This window comes from Chrysochloris asiatica, unplaced genomic scaffold (genome assembly GCF_000296735.1).
Source record: "Chrysochloris asiatica unplaced genomic scaffold, ChrAsi1.0 scaffold00026, whole genome shotgun sequence".
Classification (NCBI taxonomy): Eukaryota; Metazoa; Chordata; class Mammalia; order Afrosoricida; family Chrysochloridae; genus Chrysochloris; species Chrysochloris asiatica.
In genome coordinates, this window is record NW_006408544.1 from 20,612,416 (window position 1) to 20,636,702 (window position 24,287).

The window sequence follows — 24,287 nt, forward strand, 5'->3', positions numbered from 1 at the left end:
AGAAAAAAATCCTCACCACTGGACCAATAAACAGCATTCTTATCAATGGAGAAAAGATTGAAGTTGTCAAAACCAAACATAGGCAGTCCTATAAAGTGAACATAAGCTCAGTGAGAAACATTGTCTGGGGTCTTTTGTGCATCCAGAGACTAGAAAAGGGCCAGAAACATTTAAATTTAGTAAATTTTACTGGTGTGGTGCTGTAGGATAAGCACTGGACTGCTAACCTCAAGGTTGGCAGTTCAAACCCACCAGCTGCCCTTTGGGAACCTATACAGGGTCGCTATCAGTCAGGATCGACTCGATGGCACTTATCAACAATTATATGATGAAATGATGGATCAGGTGGGGAACTACGTAGTTTTTGGTTTACCACCCCAAAGGTATTAAGGGTCCGCAAGAGGTTAGATGGGTAGGTGCCATTGAGGGAGGGAAGGATGGGGAAAGAGTTTTGTGGGGAGGGAGGGAGCTGGATTGACTCCTCCTGCAACACGGCGGAACCCGAGGTGCGCGGGTCAGCGCCGCCCGGACGATTGAGGGTGGGGCGCTGGGCGCCGCCGGAAGGAGGCTCGCGGTTCCCGCAAAGGTACCGCGACACCGGGACTGTGGCTGGGGGATCAGAAGGCCGGAGAGCTGACATGGAGGGACTTGGGGCGGACGCCGCTGACGACGACGCCATGGACTTGTTCCTGGATAAGTTCCAGAGCCAGCCTTACCGCGGCGCTTTCCGCGAAGACCAGTGGGAGGAGGTGGGCGTCTTGGGTGCCTGCACGTGTGTAGGGTGTCTCAGTATGGCAGGCTCCGGAACGCTGGGACGTATGCTTCACCCCTCTGATCTCTGATCCAACGAGCGGTTGGGTGGTTTTCACTTTGAGTGTTAAATGTTAAAAAATCAGCTTCAAGGTTTTGAGGATCTCCTTTAGCTGCCAGTACATCTAAGAGTTTGGAAGTGAGATAGATTCATGCTCCACCATTCACTGTCTCTGATACCAGGTCGGTGATTTAACTTTTCTCAACCCGTTTCTTCACCCATGAAGTTTCCTTTACGATAGCAGTAATCTCAGTCAGGGTTGTGGTGCAGCTTAAATGAGCTTGCAGGTCAAGTACTTGGTACATAATGAGGACTCAATGAATGGTATTGTAGAATGTGAGAACGGTAAGATTTCAGTCATCACGCTACTGGTCTCATTTTACAGATGGGAAACTGAGGCCTCAATGGGCAGGAAGACAGCAAGTCATGATGAGTAAGATAACGTTGATACAGAATCATGGAATTGGATCAACTCAGTGGAAAATTCTTATTCATATAGTTCATTCTTTTCTTAATCTCCAGGAATTTGAAAAGATCCCTCTGTTTATGAAGGAAGCACCACGGGAAATTGATCCCAAAGAGAATCCTGACTTGGCTTGCCTCCAGTCAATTATTTTTGATGATGAGCGATCTCCAGAAGGTAACTTACATGACTTTGAATATTTATTTTGTATCTGCATTGAATTGATGTAAAGTGCGAGTTAGAAAGGTTTTGATGGGTAACACATACTTGTTGCTGTTGTTAAGTGCTGTTCTGATTTATAGTGGCCCTGTATTGGGTTTCCAAGGAGAGGCTGGTCAGCTTGAACTGCCAACCTTGTGGTTCAAACTGACCTTGTGGTTCAAACTGACCTTGCGATTCAATGCTTTATCCACACCAGCAGTAGTTGTTAGCATGTGAATATTCATTCCACATGCACTACTTTGCATTCCTCCTAAATGCTGTACATTGGGGAGACAAAGGTAATTACAACTTCTTTCTGAAGTCATACTCCAATTGGTAGTCAAATTATCTTAAGGATTTAAAACAAAAGTATGATCAATGTCAGTTACGCACAGTGAAACCTGTGAGAGTCAGAACTCAGTGGGACAGCCTTGTTTTTCCAGGTCTTTCAGATTTGTCATCTTTAATAGCTTACCACTTTTTCTGTTGCTCTTTTTTGTGGAAAACAATCTTGACAGATTTCCACCTTCTGTAGGTTTAGCTTTCACAATGTTTTACTGTGCTAGCTTTGGGAATACTGAAGGTGTTTGAGTGGGCCTACAATGGATTGGCCATTTGAGCTAAGTGATTCCAGAGAGTAAAACAAGTAAAACCAGAAGTGTAATTTCACTCTGTTTCTTCAGCAGTTAGAAGAAGAAGAAAAAAAGTTTTTCCAAGGGTTGGAAGAATTCTACTTTTCTTCTTTCTTTCTTTTTTTTGGGGGGGTGGTGGTGGTGGTAAGCACTTTATAATCTACCTTCTCAGGTGTTTGGAATTGATTGTAGCATTGTGCATGCATAACTTTGTTTTTCCATCTTAATCTTTTGTTTTCTCAGAGCTTTCATTTTGTGTTTGTTTTCTCAGAGCTTTCATTGTGTGTTTTCTTTCCCTATGGGTTTCTTCTATTTGGTTTATTATATATTAGATTATTGTATGATTTATTTTTAATGAACCTCTTAAAATTTAAGGGATAGTGATCGTTTTTCCTCCTCTTTCAGAACAGGCCAAGATCTATAAAGATGAGGGCAATGATTACTTTAAAGAAAAAGACTATAAGAAAGCTGTGATTTCCTACACTGAAGGATTAAAGAAGAAATGTGCAGACCCAGAGTTGAATGTTATCCTTTATACCAACCGAGCAGCAGCACAGTACTACCTGGGTAATTTATTTTATTATTTAATGCTTTTCAAGGAATTAGAAAATGATAAAAAGCATTCCAGCGACTATTAGAAGTTTGAGAAAGACAGAGGAAGAGGGGCACTTGATCTTAGAAAACAAGTCTAAGGATAGTTGTTGTTGTATGCCTTTGAGTCAGTTCCAACTCATAGCAACCTGGATAAGATTTCCAAAGGGAGGTTGATGGATTTGAACCGGCTACCCTGTGATTAGCAGCCCATTGCTTACACTACAGCGCCATACCAGGACTCCAGACTGAGGACTTTGTTGTTGTTGTTAAGTACCGTGGAGTCGAGTGTTATAATTGAACTCTGACCCCTTCCTGGTAAACGGGATGAAAAGGGAAACCAGACGGGCTGCATATTCTTGAATATGTGAACCATATCAGTGGCTTGCTTAGTAGTTGTATTAGTTTCATAGGGCTGTAGGAACAAAGTACCACAAACTGAATGACTTAAAACAGTAGACATTTATTTTCTCATAGTTCTGGAGGTTAGAAGTCTGAAATCAAGATGTTAGCAGGGCCATATTCTCTCCAAAGCTTGCAGGGAAGAATCCTTCCTTTCTTCGTCTAACCTGTGGTGGCTGCCAGCCATCTTTGACATTCCTTGGCTTATAGCTGTATCACTTTAGGCTTTGCCCCTATCTTATCTACGGAGACTGGTTCTGAGTTGGTCTTCTAACATCAAGATCAGCAGGTTGAAACTACCAGCTATTCCACAGGAGAAAGATGAGGCTTTCTGCTCCCATAAAGATTTGCAGCCTCAGAAACCCTGTGCAGGGTCACTATGAATCAGAACCATCTCCATGGCACACTACCATCACAGAGACCCTATTCCAAATGAGGTCACATTCTGAGGTTTCTGTTAGACATCAATTTTTGGGATCCTCTATTCAACTGTATATAGTAACTCTGGTGTGATATTAGAGAGTTATAATCTGAGATTTTTTTAACTTAAACACTTCTCTGGAAAAAAACCCCAAAATTTATGGTGTTTACCTTCTGTGCAGTAATTCTAGAAGGATCAAGGCAATAGAGGCCCTCAGGTAAGAGAAGCTATATTAATCTACTGGAGAATTTCTCAAAGAGTATATATTCTGTGGAACCTTTGCAGTAAAAAAAAAAATAAAAAATTCCATAGACAAGTTTATAAATGCTGTTTCCTTGTTAATGAATCTTTAGGTGAACTACAGTGTGCAAGCCATTTTAGCATGCCTTTCTCAAATTTTGTTTATCAAGCCCCTTCCAAATAACACTTATTAACATGATACAGTACAGAGCTGTCCTGTGGGATATGACTATGGGAAATAAGAATTCTGTGGGTGTTTATTCTAGTTAGTGTACATGGGACGATATCAATACCACCACCTGAATTAGATGTTGTTAGGTCCTGGTGTGATGCTGTGGGTTAATGCGCCAGACTGCAAAGCCGTTGGAACTGCAAGGTCAGTGGTTCAAGCTCACCAGCTTCTCCTTAGAAACCCTATACAGGGTTGCTATGGGCCGGAACCAACTCGACGGCACTTAACAACAACAACAGGTGCCATCAAGCAGTACTGACTCATAGGGACCTTATGCACAACAGAATAAAACGCTGCCTTGTCCTGTGCCAACCTCCCAATTGTTGCTATGCTTGAGCCCTTTGCTGCTGCCACTGTGCCAATCCATCTTGTTGAAGGTCTTCCTCTTTTTTTGCTGATCCTCCACTTTACCAAACCTGATACCCTCCAGGGACTGGTCCCTCCTAATCATATGTCAAAAGTATGAGAAATACACTCATTTCTAATTGAAGAGCCATCGTGACATTCATGGAACATTTTGGCTGTACTTCTTCTAACACAAATTGTTGTGTTCTTTAGGCGATGCATGGTACTTTGACTATTCTCTTCCCAAACCATAACTCAAATGCATCAGTTCTATGGACTTCTTTATTCATTGTCCAACTTTCACATGCTTTTGAGATTATTGAAAATACCATGGTTTGGGTCAAGTGCACCTTAATCCTCCGACTAACATCTTTGCTCTTGAACACTTTAAAGAGGTCTTCTGCAGCAGATTAGTCTAATGGAATACGTCTGTTTCCATGAATGTTGATGGTTAATCTGAGCAAAATGAAGTCTTTTGAGAACTTTAATCTTTTATCCATTTATCTTAATGCTATTTATTGATTCAGCGGTGAGAATTTTTGTTTTCTTTACATTGAGGTGAACGCCATACTGAAGGCTGTGGTCTTTGATGTTCATCAGTATTTTAAGTCATTTTTGCTTTCAGCAAACAAGGTTGTATCATCTGCATATCACAGGTTGTTAATGCGTCTTCCTCCAACCCTGATGCCACGTTTTTCTTCATATAATCCATCTTCTCAAATTATTTGCTCAGCATACTGATTGAATAAGTATGGTGAAAGAATACCAACCTGGCACACACCTTTCCTAATTTTAAACCATTCAGTGTTCCCCTGTTCTGTTTGAAGAACTGCCTCTTGATCTATGTACAGGTTCCTCATGAGCAAAATTAAATATTCTGAAGTACTCATTATCCACAGTGTTGTCCGTAGCTTGTCATGATCCATACAGTTGAAAGCCTTTGCATAGTCAATAAAGCACAGGTAAATATCTTTCTGGTATTCTCTGCTTTTAGCCACAATCTATCTGACATCAATGATATCCGTCATTCCATTATCCTCGTCTGGTTCTGGCTTGAATCTCTGACAGGTCTTGTTCATTGTGCTGCTGCAGTTGTTTTTAAATTGCTCTTAACAAAGTTTTACTTACAGGCTATATCAATGATATTGTCTGACGATTTCTGTAATCCGTTGCATCACCTCTCTTTGGAAAGGGCATAAATATAGATCTCTTCCAATCAGTTGGGCAGGTAGCTGTCTTCTAAATTTCTTGGCATGGATAAGTGAGTGCCTCCAGTGCCTCATCACTTTGTTGAAAGATTCAGTTTGTGTTACATCAATTCCAGAGCCGTGTTCTTTGCCAGTGCCTTCAGTGCACCCTGAATTTCTTCCTTAAATATCATTGGCTCTTGATCATATGCTACCTCTTTTTTTTCCCCCCAAGTTTTTATTGTGAATTACATGATAGTTTACATGGGAGAACATCAGCTTTACACACATCCTATCATATTTCATTCCATTGCAATGATTACAGTCCCCTTGGTGCATCATCATTCAACAGCATTTGCTTCCAATCCCTCTGTTGTATTTTTTATTTTATGTACACTGAAGCACTCAGGAATATGTAGCCAATCAAACAACCAAAGAGTATACCCTGCACGCCATCCCCGGCCACCAACACACGGAGCCCCTCTCCTCCCTTGAGTCTAGAGTCCGCAGCCACTCTCTCTCTCCCCGTCATCTCTCTGCCGCCATCTCTGGCATCACCACTTCTCTGGATAGGGTCCTGCACTCTGCTCTTCTCACTTGATGGTCCCAGGGTCCTCCGCTCCTGGACTGCAAGATCAACCACTCCCTTCCTTTTGTTACGAAACGCCTACCTTTACATTAGCAATATTGACAGTCAGTCCTGATAATAGTTATTCACTATTGTAACAAGAATCTTATCCCCATCTCCTTTCATCAGCCACTTCTAGAGAGGTTGAAAACCACTCAGTGGAGATTCTACCTTCCCCCGCACCCTCTGGAACTAGGCTCCCTCTTGAAAACATGTAAGCCAGTCACTTTGTGCCTTTATAGCCCTCCATTTTAGGTAGCCAGTGTCTAAGTTGCCCATCCCTGTCAACACTGTGTACAGAGGGAGTGGGAATGATCCTTGCCGTGAAGATTTTTTTCCTTCTATTAAGCTACTACAAGGAGCTCTGGTAGCGTAGTGGTTACGAATCGGGCTGCGAACCTTAAGGTCAGCGGTTCGAAACTACCAGCTGCTCCGCGGGAGAAAGATGAGGCTTTCTACTCCCGTAAAGATTTACACCCTCGGAAACCCTGTACAGGGTCGCTATGGGTCGGACCCGACTCGATGGCACTTAACAACAACAACATTAAGCTACTACATCCATAAGTATAGGTCAAGTTCATCAATTGTAGCGGATCACTCTTTTTTTCCTCTTCTTTCTAACTCTAGTCAAGTTTTGTTCATCCAGCCATTGAAGCTAGGTCAAATGGGTACTGTCTGCAGGTATGGTAGTTCTTGTGCATCTTCTCTCACTTCATATCAGCTGGACACTTCACTCTCTGCTCTAGCCCTCTGTGGCTATGTCCCTGTCCATGGACTCAGGAGTCCCCAGGTCTTACCATACTGCTGGCCAGCGAGGTCTCACTCCAGGTTGACAGGAATCTATTAAACGTGGTGGGACTCAACTCACAACTTCATTCATGCTTTTCCCCCACTTCCCTTATCGGTAGACCAACATATAGTAATTCTTGAAATGGTTGGACATCAACCATTTCGTTTTGGTACAGTAACTCTGTGTATTCCTTCCATCTTCTTTTGATGCTTTCTGCATCATTCAGTAATTTGCTTAGTGAATCTTTCAGTAACGAAAGTCGAGACTTGAATTTTTTCTTCAGTTCCCTCAGCTTGAGAAATGCAGAGCATGTTCTTCTCTTTTGGTTTTCGAACTCCAGGTCTGTTTATGTTTCATTATAATATTTGACTTTGTTTTCTTGAGCTACCTTCTGAAATTTTCTATTCAGCTGTTTTAACTCCCCATTTATTCCATTTGCTTTAACATCTCTATGCTGGAGAGCAAGTTTCAGAGTCTCTGCTGACATCCATTTTGGTCTTTTCCTTCCTTCTTGTCTTAATGAATTTTTGCTTTCTTCCTGTATGATGTTCTTGATGTCATCCCACAACTCTTCTGGTATTTGGATTTTAGTGTCTAATGCATCAAACCTGTCCCTCAAATGATCTCTAAATTCTGATGGGATATGTTCAAAGTCATATTTTGGCTCTCATGGACTTGTTTTCATTTTCTTCAGCTTCAGTCTGAACTTGCATATGAGCAATTGATGGTCTGTTCCACAGTCTACCCTGGCCTTGTTTTGGCTGATGATATGGAGCTTTTCTACCATTTCTTTGCACATCTGGTAAGGTCCATGTGTATGAGTCATCTTTTATGTTGTGTAAGAAAGGTATTTGCAATGAAGTCATTTGTCTTGTAAATTCATTCATGTAATATCCAGCATCATTTCCATCACCAAGGCTGTATTTTCCAACGATTGATCATTCCTATTTGTTTCCAACCTTTGCTTTCCAGTCATCAGTAATTACTGATACATCATGATTGTATGTTTGGTCAATTTCAGACTGAAAAACTTGGTAGAATTTTTCAGTTACATCATCACTGGCTTTAGTGGTTGGTGCGTAACTTTGTATAATAGTGGTGTTAACTGGTCTTTCTTGCTGTTGTTGGTGTTATTGTTAAGTACCGTGGAGTCAGTTCCGACTTATAGTGACCCTGCACAGGGATTCCGAGGCTGTAAATCTTTACGGGAGCAGAATGCCTCATCTTTCTCCCGCGGAACCGCTGGTAGTTTTGAACTGCTCACCTTGAGGTTGGCAGCCCCACTCGTAACCACTATGCTACCAGGGTCTTTCTTATAGGTGTGTGAATATTATCCTATCACCTACAGTATTATACTTCCAGCTAGAGCTTGAAATGTTCTTCTTGATTGTGAATGTGACATCATTCCTCTTTAATTTATCATTCCTGGCATAGTAAACCATGTGCTTGTCAGATTCAAAATGGCCAATACCAGTTCATTTCAGTTCACAGATGCCTAGGATATTGATGTTTATATGTTCTATTTCAGTTTGACAACTTCCAGTTTTCCTAGGTTTGGAGAGCAAGTTTCAGTACATTCCATGGTCTGATTTTTAATGGATGTTTACAGCTGTTTCTCTTCATTTTGCGTTGTGCCCCATCAGGAAATGTAGGTCCCGAAAGCTTTACGCCATTTGCATCATCACGGTCAACTCTACTTTGAGGAGGCAGCTCTTCTCCAGTCGTATTTTGAATGCCTTCCAACCTGGTGCTATCTGACAGTGTTCCACTGCTATTTATTAGCCATTCAGTGACTAAATATTCGGAAGTGTTCTGACTCTTCTTCCTAGTCTGTCTCAGTCTGGTAGCTTATCTGAAACCTGTCCACTGTGGGTGACTCTGCTGGTATATAAAACACCTGTGACATGGCTTCCAGAATCACAGCAACACAAAAGCCACCACAGTACAACAAACTGACCAATGAGTGTGGAATAGGCAGTCTACAGAAAAGGGAGCAGATTTTAGGAAGTGAGTTACAGAGAGCAGTAAGAAGTATACTTTGAGGCATGTCAGGTTGAGGGTGGAAAGCTGTTGGACACATTGAAGTGACACTTGGGGAAAAGGCTTGACTCGTGGATTTATACTCACAGATTCATATTCATAGTCATGAACATAAAGGGAGCAGGTGAAAGCTAAGAGTGGGCAGAAATCCCCAAAGGAGTGCACACTGTAAAAGGGAGTAAGTGGCTGAGGAAGAATGTTAGATATCTGAAACAGAACTGGTGAGTGAAGTGGTTCCAACATAGGTTAGGTCAGGGAGAGATGAAGAGAGCTTGGAAAGAGTAATGTCATGAGTGTCTAGGGAATAAATGTAAGAGAAAAATAAGCAGAAAGATGAAGATGAAAATAATTGTTAGCCAGTGATTTCAGCCCACATAAGTCTTCCAGGTATTTCCATAAAGCTGCACAATGTGTCTTGGCTACTCTGGATGGAGTTTTTCCTATTCTTTTCTGTGCATTCAAGTAGACTGATGTCTCCTTATAAACTCCAGGATTACCACCTACTGATTTGGAACTATGGGGAGGAGGGCTTGTAAAAAATTTTTTATTATTATTATAAAAGTAATACATGCTTATTGTAGCAACTTTGAAAAATACAGGCAGAATAAAAAGAAGAAAATTAAAATCATAATTCCACAAGCATATAACGACTGTGAACATTGGTGGTATATCCTTCTAGTCTTACTTATTTAAATTTAGTCTTCGTTTTTATCACTTTTATTTATATATGTAATTGAAATAGTCAGATAGTTGGGTTTGTTTTGAAAAGTATCCGTGTCTTGACTGCCTCCTCTACCGTTTTCTGCTCTACAGAGGCAAGCACTTCCAACTACTTTGCTGTTTCTTTTCATGTGTATCTCCAAATAGCATACTTATGTGGCTGCTTCTGTAAGTTTTCAGTTTTAGGCATTATCTGTGGATTCCTGCTATGGAAGAAGAATATTTTATTCTCTCACCAGGGCTACCACATGTTCACATATATCCTGTCTTCCTTTCTTCGAATGTGATTGTGTTTGTTATTATGTGATATAAACTACATTATTCTGTAACTTGTTATTCACAACCATGTTGACTATTTAATAAAACTGTGGTTCTCCTTCAGTTAATACTGTCCTGATTATTATGTTTACTCTGTACTTACCACTAATTCTTGATTTGTTTTCATGTTTCTAACTCCCCTCCACATCAGAATGGTATCCGTTCTACCTTCTTGGTGAGGTCTCCCTGGGAGTCTCTGACCTTTGTCTGGGCTGTTACTCTTTGTGCCAAGGGCACAGCTGTGATCCTGGGTTCCTTCTTTCCCCATCTCAGGGCATTCAGTTTGCCTCTTTTGTTTGATCCTAGTTTCCTGGATACCACATTTTTTTTTTTTTTTTCTTACTAATTATACTGTTTTGGTGGGACACATTCTTTAGTAGCTCCCTGATGAAGGAGGCATTAGAGGTAAATTTTCTGAAACCTTGTATGTTAGAAAATATCCTCATTTTACTCATACATAACACAATTGGTAATTTGGATAGGTTGGGAATCCTTAAAATTCATAGCATTTCTTCATTTTCTTCTAGCAATAGTATTGCTGTTAAGAAGTCCAAAAGTAGTCTGACTCCTGATCTTTGGAATGGTGTTGTGTTTTCCTTTGGAAGCATCTAGGATTTTCTCTCTATTCCCCTGTGCTCAAATTCCCTAACAGTGTATCTTAGTATGGGTCCCCTGTGTTGTGTATTCAGTGAACTCATTCTGTCTGCAAAGTTGTTTCTAGGGAATTTCCTTCAATTATCTCATACTTGGCTTCTTTCTGTTGGACTCTTTTCTCTTTCTGTAGATTCTTGCTGCTGGTGTTTGAGAACCAAGTAGAGGACTTGGACTAAGGGCTTAATATTGACATTGTACTTTCACAGAATCACAATTATACTTTCACAGAAACCCTCTTTCATTGTTGATGTAGAAAAAACCTCCACTCTGCCACCAACAAGGGGAAGGATAGGTCCTTCCCACAGGAGATGGATAAGGAATATGGACATCTAACTGCTCCTTAAGTAGATTTTCCACTCGCCTTCACCCCTGTTTCCAAGGCCCCTGATGCCATCAGTATCCTGAGTCTTGGAGGAGCTGCAGAATAGCTTGCTGGCTTTTGGCTTTCCTTCTCCCGGCCTAGAATTCCATTTTTTCCCACCTGATAAGTTGGTCAGTCCTTGTCCCTTTGCCTTCCAGATTTCAAATTTCATTCCATATCTGCATTCTTTTGTTCCTTTGTGGGTTTATAGTTTTTGTTTGTTGGTTTATTTTTAATTGAGAATTTGGGGAGGGAGTTGAGTAAAGTACATGTGTGTAATCTGCCACCTTTAACCAGAAGTCCATGGATCTTTTCTGTGCAACCCCTCCCACCACCACCACCACCACCAATAGTTGAGATCATTCTGTTTATGTAGTCTCTTTTTAAATTTCTTATTGTGGATGAGTGAAGGTTTACAGAGCAGATAATCAGTTTTACATTTAAAAAATCATATGCTTTGCTTCTTTACAATAATTTCAATCCCCTTTATGTGCCATCAGTTGACAGTATTTACTTCTACTTCCTTTAACTCTTGCACACCTCCCTGTGTCTCCCGCTACCTTCATCTTTCCTCTGCCAGCCTCCCTCTTGTTGTATATTGCCTGCCCCATTGCCCATTATGTAGTTTTTTTAAATGTATGTACAATTTTTTTTTATTGTAGTACAAATACACACAACAAAACATTCTATGAATTTATGTACAATTCTGTACTCAGGGTTTTTCCCACTTAATTTTATAACAAACAGTGTTATCTACCATTAAAAATTTGCAAATTTCTACTTTAATAGCTACATAAAGTTGCATCATATACTACTGGCTACACGATTTGATTTACTATTCCCCTCTTACTGAGTCTATAGGCTATTTTTAGGTTTTTTAAAAAACTACAAAAATGGAGCTAGTCATAAAGTTTTACTAATAATTCTGACTATTATTTAGGTTAAAACAAGGATCTCTAAATTACCCTGAGAGTACCCTTTTTTCATACCTTCTCCAATGGCTATTATCTGTCTTTAATTTTTACCAATTTTGTGTGTTCTTTTTCATGATCTTAGTGAGGCTGGTGTTTTTTCCTGTGCTTACTAGCCAGGCATGTTGAGTCTGGTTTGTCTGATTATGTAAATAGATTTTAAGTCTCTTGATGAGCACAACTATGTTTTTTTTCTAAAAACAGTTGTCCTGATTCATAGTTCTCCAAGGTTGTACAATATTGTCTTTGCTAGTACACACAAAGTTTTGTAAGCATTCTGATCTCAAAATTTGTTCTCTCTTTTTTTTTATTATTATTAAATGCCATTTTGTTAGGCAATTTTCGTTCTTCTCTCAATGATGTGATGGCTGCCAGAAAGCTCAAACCCTGCCACCTCAAAGCAATAGTAAGAGGTAAGTTCTGTAGAACGTGAGTACAACAGCCATTCTGGAAAGGATGGTACTCACTGCACCAAAAGCTGAGCCATTTTAAGCTTGGATATTAACGTGCTAAGACACTAATTAGGTCACCTTGTTTTTTGCAATCTTGATATTAAGTTCCCGCTTCATATAAATAGCAACAACCATATTTTAAAAGAATTCTCTAAAGACTGGGCTAACCCTTTGTGTTTTAAGAATTATAGAGAAATTGTGAGATTCCTCATTGTAAATTAATAAAGAATAAAATTAATTAAAACAAAGCAGTTCCAAAAGCCACACTCTAATGTTTTTCCAAATTAGCTGATTGAAAGGCGAGATCTTCAAATGCCATGCTAATGTTAATTAAAAGAAAAGTTGTAGGACCTTTGCTGATAATACTGATGCTGAGACGTTCCCAGATTATTTTTCTGTTGTAGTCTGACCTTTCTGTATTATAATAGTGTTTTTATTACTTTTGTACATCACCTTTTCTTTGAGAAGCTCAGAGGTGCTTTGCTGACTTTAATTTATTCATCACACACTAATCTTTGCTACATCCCCATGGACCCGCTTAAAATGCTTTATCAAAGTTACTTCTCTCTACATGCTCATGGTTAGCAGGAGGGAGGTAGATCCACTTCCCTCAGCTGTAGGGAAGAGAAGGTACTGAACAAAGAGGAGCAAGTAACCCAGTGTAGTTGTGTAGAATTGGCCTCAGGCTGGACATCTGTAATCCTCAGATCAGTTGTCACCTTTACCTTATCATGTGACCTTGACAAGACACCCACTGTGAGTATCAGTGTGCCCTTTTCTGGAAAATGGAGTTGGATTTGATGATAGATAACCCCTTCCAGTTCTGATATTTTGAAATTCTGTGTAAAGCCTAAAGAGGCTAACTTGAGAAAACAAATGTGGTTCATTAAAAACTTTTTTTTTTTTTTAATAGAAAAGAGAGGCAGATTGAACTGGTAGCCATGAAGAACAAGATTAGGAGAGACCTGAATGTCTTGATGAATGGCTGAAACAAAGTCTACTTATTTTCCCCCTTTAGAAAAAAAAATTGTCTGAGAAGGGCTTTATTCTTCCTGTTTGTTGATGAGGAACCTGAAACTCAGAGACATTAAGTCCTTTGTCTAAAGCCCAGCTGGTAAAAGACAGACCCAGAATCCAAGCTTAAATCTGTGGGGTTTTAAAGCCTGTGCTGTCTGCTAATAAGCTATAACCTTCCTGACTTTAAGAGTTCTTAAGACCGGACTTATTTTTATATCTAGGATGCAAAAATATATTCTTTGGGATGACAGTACAAGGGTGGGGGACAGGGTCTTGCTCAAGGCTGGCTTCTTTCCATACACACTGTCCATGTATTCTAAGGGCTCTGGATTCTGCAGGTGCCTTATGCCATCTGGAACTGAACAACTTTGCTGAGGCTGTGAGCTGGTGTGATGAGGGACTGCAGATAGATGCCAAAGAGAAGAAGCTTTTGGACACAAGGGCTAAAGCAGACAGGCTCAAGGTTGGTGGCAGAACTAGCAGCCAGTCACATTTGGCTTCTTAGATTGTGGCTCTCAGACCATTGCAAACCACTTAAAAACTCAAAACCAGCCAATAAGACAGTTCCCGGTGCTGTAGGTTAATGCACCAGACTGCAAAGCCATTGGAACAGTAAGGTCGGCTGTTCAGGCTCACCAGATGCTTTTCTGAAACCCTATACAGGGTCGCTATGGGTCGGTACCAACTTGACGGCACTTAACAACAACAACCCCTGAAAAGAAGGAGCTCTGGTAGCAGAGTGGTTTCAAGTTGTGCTACTGATCGCACGAGTTTGAAAATACCAGAAGCTCTGTAGGAGAAAGATGAGGCTTTCTGCTCCCGTGAAGATTTACAGCCTCGGAAACCCTGTACAGGATTGCTGTGAGTCAAAACTGACTCCATGGCACATAACCACCACCCTTGAAGCTCAGAGTCCTGGTGTGGCACTGTAGGATAAGCACTGGACCATAAAGTCGGTGGTTCAAATCCTCTAACTGCTCATAAGAAACTCTATACAGGGTCTCCATGAGTCAGAACTGACTCCATGGCACATAATCACCACCACCACCACCCTTGAAGCTCAGGGTCCTGATGTGGCACTGTAGGATAAACACTACACCTCAGGTCGGCTGTTCAAATTCACTCGCCGTTCATTGGAAACCCTATACAAGGTTGCTGTGAGTCAGAACTGACTCCATGGCACATAACCACCATCACCACCACCCTTGGAACTCAGGGTCCTAGTGTGGCACTGTAGGATAAGCACTAGACCTCAAGATTGGCAGTTCAAACCCACTAGCTACTCCTCTGAAACCCTATACAGGGTCACTATGAGTAGGAGCAGACTTGACGGCACTTAACAACAACAACAACAATTTTATATTATGTGGGTTTTATCTTTTTTGAAAAAAAGGTTAAGTGCTGTCAAATTGGTTCAAACTCACAGTGACCCTGTATAGGGTTTCTTAGAGTGGCTTGTGGATTTGAACCACTGACCTTGTGGTTAACAGTCATGTGCTTATCCTACACAGCCACACGAGGACTCCCCAAAAATATCCATAGAAGATAAAAGCTTGGTAAGTGGGACTGAGTCCAAACTAAGAGTTGGCTTCTCAGAGGACATTGTTAAACAGACAAGCTGTGGAGTGGGAGAAAAGATCTGACAATGGATTAGTATACAGAATAGCTAAAGAAATATATATGCTCAATAAGAAAAGGATATTTTTTTTATAAATGGGCTTGACTTGATGTTGTGGACAAATACTTCGCAAAAGAAAATATAAATGGCCAGTTAGCAAATAAAATATGCTTAACATCATTGTTGTTACTGCTGTCGAGTGGCTTCCGTCTCATATCAACCCTGAATAGGGTTTCTGAGGAGTGGCTGCTGGGTTTGAACCCCAACCTTGTGGTTAGCAGTCAAGTGCTTGTCCTATATCGCCACACCAGGACTCGTTAATGTTGTTAGTCATTAGAGAAAAACAAAACTTCAATAAGGCACCACTTGAATGTCTAAAATTGTAAAAGGACTGACTACTAAATATTGGTAAAGATGTAGAACAACTAGAGCGCTCAGATTTTCCCAGTCAGATATAAATTAGTGCAACTACTTTGAAAATCAGTTTGGCAGGTTTTTATAAATGTAAATATATACACCTGCTCTATGGTGATGGTGTGGCACTGTGGGCTAATGCGTCAGACTGCAAAGTCGTTAGCACTGTGATCGGTGGTTCAAGCACACCAGCTGCTCCTTGGAAACCCTATACAGGGTTGCAATGGGTCGGAATTGACTCAATAGCACTTAACAACAACTCTATGGTCCAGAAAATGTACTCCTAGGTAATCGTGTATGACAAACGAAAGCATGTTTATAAAAAAGACTCATTTAGGAATGTCATAGCCACTTTGTTGATAATAGTGTAGAACCAGAACCAGCCTTTGGGTTCAACAGTAGACCCAACAGTAGAATAGAAGAACAAATTGTGATCTATTCATATTCAGACAGTGGAGCATAGCTTGGCGATGAAAAGTGAGAAACTTAGCACATCAGTGATGGAGGGGAGTTGACTGCAATGGGGCATGACGGATGTTCCTTGTTGACTGGAGTGTTTTGGGTACTCACTCATTGATCTCTACATTAACTTCAGTTTCTACTGCCACAGGCTTTGTACATGTGCTTTGTAAATGCTTATTGAATTAAATCCAACAACTGGTATCCCTTAACACAGGGTCATGGGTTGAAGAAACCAAATCTAATAATTCAGGTGTGGGTTGTGGTAATAGAGGAGACAGATTCCCTAGAACTGATGCATCTGAATTTCATTGTCAGCGAACTAAACAGAGGGATATAAGGAAAGCAAAATTGAAAGAAAAGAAGGAGCAGAATCAGAATGAGACTTTAATCCAGACCATCAAGGTGAGTTTTTGGAGCTTAGTAGGCCTTCTGATCCACCTTTCTTGGATGCTTTACATGGGTGGGTTTGTTCTTTTTCTTTCTGCTTTGGTAAAGCAGTATGATGAAGGAGCTTGGCCTCTGCAATAGAACGCCTGAGTTGGTTCTCCACACTCTCTCTTTGTGCCTGTGTTGGCCTCAGGCAAGCCTTAGAACCCCTTTGAGCCAGTTTCTTATCTGTAAAATGAAGTCGTTGACTCTTAATCAACATGTAATGATGAGTTGCATTGAAATTGATAGTTATCAATCTATCAAAAGGTGATGCAGGCCTGCTTACAAAGGTTATTTATGGGTGATCCAAAAGCCTTAGAATTAAAACTGACACGTACCAGGACTCCAGCTATTATAAACTGACTATGATGTGGTAGACATTGGCTGGGAACCCTGGTGGTACAGGGGTGAAACACCCTATGAGGCAGTTCCACTCTGACCCTGTAGTGTCCTATAGGGTCACCAAGAGTTGGAATTGACTTGATGGCAATTAACACCCAACATATTTTATCTCCACTTCCCTCTCTCCTGAAATTTGAAAGAATGTGGTCTGATCCAGTTCTTGCCTTTTTTACCTTGATACTCAGAAAGTCACCTGTGTGAGCCTTGGCTTCTGGCTTGTCGTCAAAAGGGAAATAAGACTTTCTGTGAGGTTTTGGGTTAGGTTCTTGGTTTCATTCTTCGTGCATTTAAATTTTGTAACCATTTAAGTTACTGACTTTGAGGACCTAATTGCCAAAATGCACTTCTGTAGTCCCTACTCACAACAAGTTCTACATTAACATGTGTAACAGAGAACAGAATGAAATACTCTAGTTTCTCATCATTTGCAGGGAGGAATTTGGTTATTTTCTTAAAAGTAGAATGTTTGAATGCCAGACCTATTTGTATGAATTTTTGGCCCCTCTTGATCCTTCCTTTAACTTAACTCTTCATTTTAAACTTAAGTGTATATAAAGTTACTCTCAATAGTAATATACACAGAGCTATGCAAACTTTGGAGTTCTGGTGGGCTAATGCTCTAGATTGCAAGGTTGACTTGAGCCACAAGGTCTGAGTGTTCGAGCTCACCAGTTGCTCCTCAGAAACCTTATACAGGGTCACTATGAGTTGGAACCGAGTGGACGGCACTTAATAACAACAACATAAACTCTATTTTATTGGTGATTTAAGGCGTAGATTGGTGAACTGTAGCCGCTGGAACACAGCCACACTCACTTATTCTCTATTATGCCTCGCTCTTCTCACTCTGCAGACAGAGCTGAGTGACTGGGACAGAGACTGGTCCCCCAGAACCAAAACCTCCTCATTATGTAACCCTTCAAAGAAAAGTGTGCCAGCTCTGATTTAAGTGATATCTCCGGATTTAAAGAGTATTCTCAAGAATTATTTTGAGGGCATATAATTTTCCCCTCATATAACTTTTCTTTTTTTAGGATCCCCCTATACATGTACACACAAACACACACAAAAGGTGACCCCTACTATTCAGCCCTTTGATTTGGCCTTCATTTCCATGAAAAAAGTCAAGATTAAGTCAATATCCATTATTCTTAGTATTCATGTTCTAGCCAGCCTGAAACATTCACCATTTGTATAAATCAATCCCTTTCTTTCTTATGTTTCTGTGCACCTACTATTCCTAGGTCTGGACTGCCTCTTCTCTCTCCCCTCAACTTTTCTACCTGTCATAGTCTTTGTCCCAGGCCTAGCATTTCCCAGTCACCTCCTGCCCACATCGTTTGCAGTTCCATCTTCCTTACATTATATTGTGATTATTTCTATAGCTGTCTCTCCTCCCGAGTAGACCATGAGACCCTTGAGGGCAGGATACCATGTCTAGCTCATCTCTGGCACAGGGGCCAGCATGGGTAGGAGAGGTGAGTTGGACAAGTGATGCCTACTCTTAGCCGGGCGTCAGGGGTAATGAAGAGAAGCCATCTGTAGGGTTGACCCTCAGGGAGCTTGTGGTGTGCTGTTCCCATTTCAGTGAGACAGGTTTGCATCCTCCTCCACAGCAAGATGTGTGTGTGTGTTTCTTCCATCCAGGCTAGGAACATCAAGTTAGTTTCCGAATCTGCCGATGAAGATGAAGATTCCATCTCTGAAGGGCTAGGTGAGCTTTTCCTGAACGGGCTCCATTCTGAGAACCCCTACGGAGCCAGAGTGAGCCTAGATGAGCAGGGCAGGCTGAGCTGGCCTGTGCTCTTTCTGTACCCGGAGCATGCCCAGTCGGACTTCATCTCTGCCTTTCACGAGGACTCCAGGTACTTACTTAAGATCCCTTTGCTATTGCTGACATGCTCTCTGCTGACTGGGAAGTAGGGACTGGTGGAGTTTGGCTTCAGGAGGGACTCGAATATTTTAGAGCTTTTCATACTCCCTGGTTTGGTGTAACTTCTCTACCCGGTAGCTGATTTTTCCCTTACTAACGAGGTTAGTAATTCAAGTATATACATATTGGGAAAAACAGAATTGGCACATTTAACTTGAGATTTCATAAAGTTAATGCTTAGAAGGTGGCTTAAGTGTAAGTAATGTTGTTTAGCCTGAGTCAATTTAAAGAGCGCTGTTATGTCAGTAGGAAGTGATGCATGTACACATATTTTGGGTGCTACTGTCAAGAATGGATTCAGCCTGCATTGCTTGTTTTATGTATTCCTGATGTATCTTTGAATTGGTGTCCCGGGACTGTGGTATGGGGAAACGGATCATGAGCTAGTAATACCCAGAAGACACATGTTATATCCTTAGGTTTATTGATCATCTAATGGTGATGTTTGGTGAAACGCCCTCTTGGGACTTAGAGCAAAAATACTGCCCTGCTAATTTAGAGGTAAGAGAAGGTTTACTTTTTTCTTTCATAGAATTTTTTTTTTTTTAACACAAATTTGCAGTACAAAGAATTTATCTTTAATCGTGTGAGAATAAGATGCCAACTGATGCCTGATCACCCCCAAATACTTCCGTGTGTATTTCCTAATATTTACAGCTATGCTTCTGTGTGTGCATGTATTTATATACATATACACACACTTGTATCTGGATTCTCACTGATCTCTCGAGTTTTGTAATGCCACAGGCTTTATGTTCTTGTTATCTCCAGTTCTCTGTTTGTAACAGTGGCTTTATTCTTGGTGTGTTTATTCATTGAAATCAGTCCCTCATATTTACTTATTTTCTGCCACCAACACTGCCCCCTCCCCATATGGACCTTTCTCACCTAGTTGGACTGTCAACTCCCCATGGCTGGCTGCTGCCCCTGTGTGGGTCTTACTTGTCCTGCCCACACTCTGACACTGAACTGCTCGGCCATCCTGCATCCATAGCGTCCTCATCCTTGGTGGGTTCCAACTCCCCGCAACACATCCCCCTCTGTGTGGACGCTGGGCAGACTTCTGACAGACCCTCTTACTGCCCAGGCTGGCTGCCTCCCTGTGTGGGTGCTCTCCTCCAATGGCTGGACTCTGACACTCTCATCCTCAGGTAGTGCTGCTATGCAGACGTCCTCCTCACCCCTTCCCCCAGCACACACACATACACACACACACACACACACACACAGTGATTCTAGGACTGATTCTTAGGGAATGAGAGCTCCAAAGGCCTGGGCTTGAGTCCTGGCTGCTCAGTGTACTACTGAGTGACTTTTGCAAGTGATTTCACTTCTCTTAGCTTTGATTTTGTCTTTGGAAAATGGAGCTGGCATTCCTTTTCTTTCAGGGTCATGAGGACCCACAATGGTGTAAAGAAGGAACTCACCTAATTGCAGTTGCCAGCACATCTGGAACGGCTCTGTTCTATACTAGTGTCACGGAGTTGGAATCAGCTCAACAGCCGGAACAACACTGTTTCTGTGTTACTCTTGCAGATTTACTTTGAGGATGAGGAGAAGACCGAACTCTACCGGGTGCCTCCTCAGATCACCCTGCTGCAGATGCTGCAACACCCCAGGTAAGTCACCCATGGGGGGCTGAGTAGAATAGTGGGGTGCTCAGGCATGGTCCAAGGCAGGGAGTACTTAGGCCATCACTGGCTGTCAGCTTAGCCTGCTGATTGCTTTGTGCCCCCTTACTTCTGACCTGGGCACAAAGCTGTGTGAGTCAGTAGCCGAAGCGTTTGGCCCCTTACAGTGGGCCACTGGCCAGACAGGACACAGTGAGTGACTCAGCTTATTGCATTGTATCATGACACCCACAGACTGGGGGCCATGAATGGTTCTGATTTGAACAGGGGGAAACTACTAACTTCTGCACTTAAGAGCAACTGAGCAGGCCCTCTTTGTCTAATGGTCCCTGAGTCCCCGGACATTAAAGGGCACATTAAAAGGAAAGGTCGTTGGCTCTTGATGTCAGATACATAGTCACTTGCTGTGTGACTCTCAGCAAATTCACTGTGTCTCTGAGGCTGTGCCCTTTCCTCCTGAATAAAAATGACTCTTGCCCTTCATTTGTCAGGGATGGGTTTTGAGGGTTTTGAGAGCCAAAGACAATAGGTTTTCAAGTATGCTGATAAAATATAGAGTGGTCCCACTGCAAGATGGCATCTTCGTTACTAGTTGTGGCAGCAAGTTGGATTTGACAGGTTGCCTTTTTTCTGCAACCCTGGGGAGTCCCCAGACTAAGAGAATGCCCTCAGCAGGTAGAGAAGCTGGCTGCTGGATTACTTTTTCCTAAGTTGTGAACAAAGCAAAGCAGAGAAAAGCAGATGCTTGTGCACTTCGGTGGCAGGCAACAGCCTGCTGTCTAAGAAGATTGAGGTGGCAGCGTGTGCTGGGAAGTGAGGTTCCAAAGCTAGTTAGGGCCATGCATGAAGGTCTTGACTGCCCTGCCAAGGGGTGTACAGTGTATCCTGTCTCTGGTGTTTGCTGGCAAGGCCTGAAGTAAGAGAGGGATTGGAAAAGTTTAGGAGGCAGAGTGGGTGGGACTTGGTGCTGCATTGACTGGCTTGGTCGGTAGATATCTAGGTAGTCTCCGTACTTCTGCTTTGCCTAGAGAGTGATCCTCTGTGGGGAAAATTTCCTCTGAACTGATGGCTGACTTCTCCCTTCTCGTTTATAGACACAGTTCTAACTGCAAAGTTTTGAGGTTCACGCTGCCCCATCCCAAAAGATGGGGGGGCAGGGAAAAATCTAAAGCACAAGCAGACTGATCGTGGAGGAAAACCAATTTCATTCTTTTCAGAAAGTAATGTAAATACTGTGGGAAGTGATTGCTTTTAAATGACTAGCGTAACAAGAGGCTACCCTGGTTTCTGGCCACTCCAGATCCTGAACCGTGTGGAGCCGAGACATAGGGCCTCCTGTTAGAACCAGGCCCCCTTAGTAATGCTAACACTCCAGACCAGGGAGGCCCAGGCCCTGCCCACCTCTCAACCTGCTTCACACCCTCTGCTATATGCCCCAGCAGCAATACAGGTGGATTCTGGTTTCCCCTGGCTTTTTCCACCCCCCTACACACACTCCCTCACTCTTAATCACAACCCTTTTTCTAATGAAAGCCAGTCCCAGATCTTCCAGGAAAGCCAATCTTGAAAGCCTTTCCTGATTCCCTGTCCCCACAGAAGGAATCATGCTTCCTTGCTTAACACTGCCCCTTACAAACTGTTGTACAGTTGTGCCCTGCTGTCATTAATTGGTTTCTTATCTCCCTTCCCCCAGGACTGAATTTGGGAGAGTGGACAATGGTTTTTGTGTGTTTTCTTCCTCTCTCTTTTCAGCATAGGAGACCTGGCTTGCCCTAGCACTCACTGGATGTTTGTGGAATGAATGAAAGCATGTTTTGTAGCTTGATTTCAGGTCTAGCAGTAGACTGCATGAGGTGGGAGGACTGGCCTAAAGGTTCTGGTTAGAGGTCATGCTAATTTGCCAGTTTCATCAACAGCAAACCAAATCAGTGTGCTAAACTAGCATTTTAATGTTGATTCAACTTCCAGAGGTTCACCTTGAAGGTTGTTGGGACGGTCTATGGATGATTAAGATTGTAATTCAATTAGCCCCTCTCTTTTGATGTGTTCATTGCAGGTACTTTGTAAAAGCCCTGACACCAGCGGTTTTGGTCTGTGTAGGATCCTCCCCTTTTTGCAAGAATTTTCTCCGGGGGAGAAAGGTGCACCAGGTCAAGTGACCCAAGGCAGTTTGTGGAAACCAGAGCGTGGACCTCCTCCGTCATCCTCCTGTGGCTGGACTCCAGCACAGTGCGTTCAACTCTGAGCTGCTGTTTCTGTCTCTTTTGGGACAGTGCTTCCTACTATCCGGCTAGGGGAATCGCTGCTACTCCCTAAAATGGCAGACTCTATCCAAAATGCAGAGTGCCAGCTGGTCTCCACTCTTCCTTTGCTGATACAGAACCCTGTACCTTACTCCTGCCACCCTTGGACTAACAACAAGCTAGCTGTATCAACCATCAGCCTCCGTCTTAGAAGAGCCCATCAATTGCATGTACCAGAGCAGCTGATCCAAGTGACTAGCTGGCCTGCAGAGACTGGCTCAGGATCCAGTGGCCTGGTTCAGAAACTTTGTGGAGTTCAGAAAGAAGCTACTCCTCAACTTGTACTTATTCACATAAGCAAATTATGCATATAATTTGAAGGCACTGACACTGGGCTAAGAGGCCTCCAGCTATTTTGTGAGCACAGAAGGGGCGGGAGTTGAGTGGCATGTTCCCTTGGGATGAGATGGGACCAGGAAAGCGAGCCAGTTCTTGGTTCTACATTGTAAACATCATACTAGCATAGCTGGTCTCAGCACTCCTCAGCGTACTGCCCGTACTCCTGGTCTTTACAGGATAGAGGTCTGTGACAGGCTTGACCCACGCAGTTCCTCCCCAATTTTCACACTTTACGATTGTGTACCTTTTAAACTGAAAATCGTTGCTGGCTCATTGTTATCAGTTGTATTTTTGTCCGTAGCTCTCTTTGCTCCCTCTCCCTATTGGAGGATTTTGCATGTCTTTGCCTGTAGTCACCTGCCTTCTTGCAGCACCTACACCATCCCTTGGGAATGTTTCTCTGACATTGTGCTTGGCTGTCTGCCTTGATTCTAAGGGGGTGTGAATGAATGTGACTGGTATTATATTCCAACAAACCTGAAAAAGTCACTGCTTGGGGGCTCATTCTCTTTTCCCCCTTTCATGAGAGCATGCATCCCCAACAGGGGCCCATCCTTCAGCCTGGGTCCCAGAATGATAAGACATGTGTTGCAGAACTGAAGCAGTGCCCTGTAGCATTGATGGCAACAGGAATGAGAAATAAATGTGTTGTAATAAACATTGAGATTTGGGGGTGTTTGTTGCTATAGCAAAGCCGAATAATACACCATTAAAGTGAAACCAGCTGCTGTCTTAAGATGGACTCATCTGGGATTTGTGTTGTGTGTTTCACTGTCTTTGAAGGGAAATCTACTGTGGAATACTTACAAAGAGCCATGCAGCTTTCCCTCCAGTTGCAGGAGGTCCCAGCCTATGGCTTGTACAGCCTCCTTCCTAAGCCTGGTCTTAGCCATACTTGAGCCATTCTCTCCCATCCAGGGATTTCACACCTGCCTCCTCTTCTAAGAACTCAGAATGGTGTAGAAGGGACTGTATATGTAGTTAGCACCATCCGTAGCAAACAGTGCTGTGTGTTCCTGTATTGGCCACTTTGGCAACCTCATTTTCATAGGCTCAGTGAAACCCCCACCAGGTTCCAGTTAGCCTTCTTAGGATCTGTGAACTACTATTTATCCAACCTCCTCTAAGACTGTTGAGATGCAGCAGTACATGTACCCAGGATGATGGCTATGTGACCTTCATCCTCAACTGCTAGCCTTGGCATCATCAGCCAGCATTTGCTCTACTTTCTCTTCAGTCTGTGCCCCGCTTCCTTGCAGCTTGGGAAAGGGGCGGAAAGG

At 42.4% G+C, this 24,287-nt stretch overlaps 1 protein-coding gene across 1 annotated transcript; it reads left to right on the plus strand.

Moving 5' to 3' along the window:
- The first annotated feature begins 627 nt into the window (after positions 1–627).
- On the plus strand, positions 628–22,578 carry TTC4 (tetratricopeptide repeat domain 4). Its single transcript, XM_006839809.1, has 10 exons — positions 628–749; positions 1,334–1,451; positions 2,513–2,674; positions 12,343–12,420; positions 13,815–13,939; positions 16,286–16,372; positions 18,449–18,666; positions 19,154–19,235; positions 20,271–20,353; positions 22,422–22,578. Exons 1-10 carry the CDS (start codon positions 639–641, stop codon positions 22,522–22,524), a joined length of 1,167 nt encoding a protein of 388 aa, XP_006839872.1. The 5' UTR covers positions 628–638; the 3' UTR covers positions 22,525–22,578.
- Positions 22,579–24,287: the final 1,709 nt, after the last annotated feature.

What these genes read in the sequence shown, in the direction of transcription:
- TTC4 (XM_006839809.1), top strand. Translation starts at nt 639, where the DNA reads ATGGAGGGACTTGGGGCGGACGCCGCTGACGACGACGCCATGGACTTG. An exon ending in TGATGAGCGATCTCCAGAAG is followed by an intron (nt 1,452 to 2,512) that starts GTAACTTACATG and finishes CTCCTCTTTCAG; the next exon opens with AACAGGCCAAGATCTATAAA. An exon ending in AGCAGCACAGTACTACCTGG is followed by an intron (nt 2,675 to 12,342) that starts GTAATTTATTTT and finishes CCATTTTGTTAG; the next exon opens with GCAATTTTCGTTCTTCTCTC.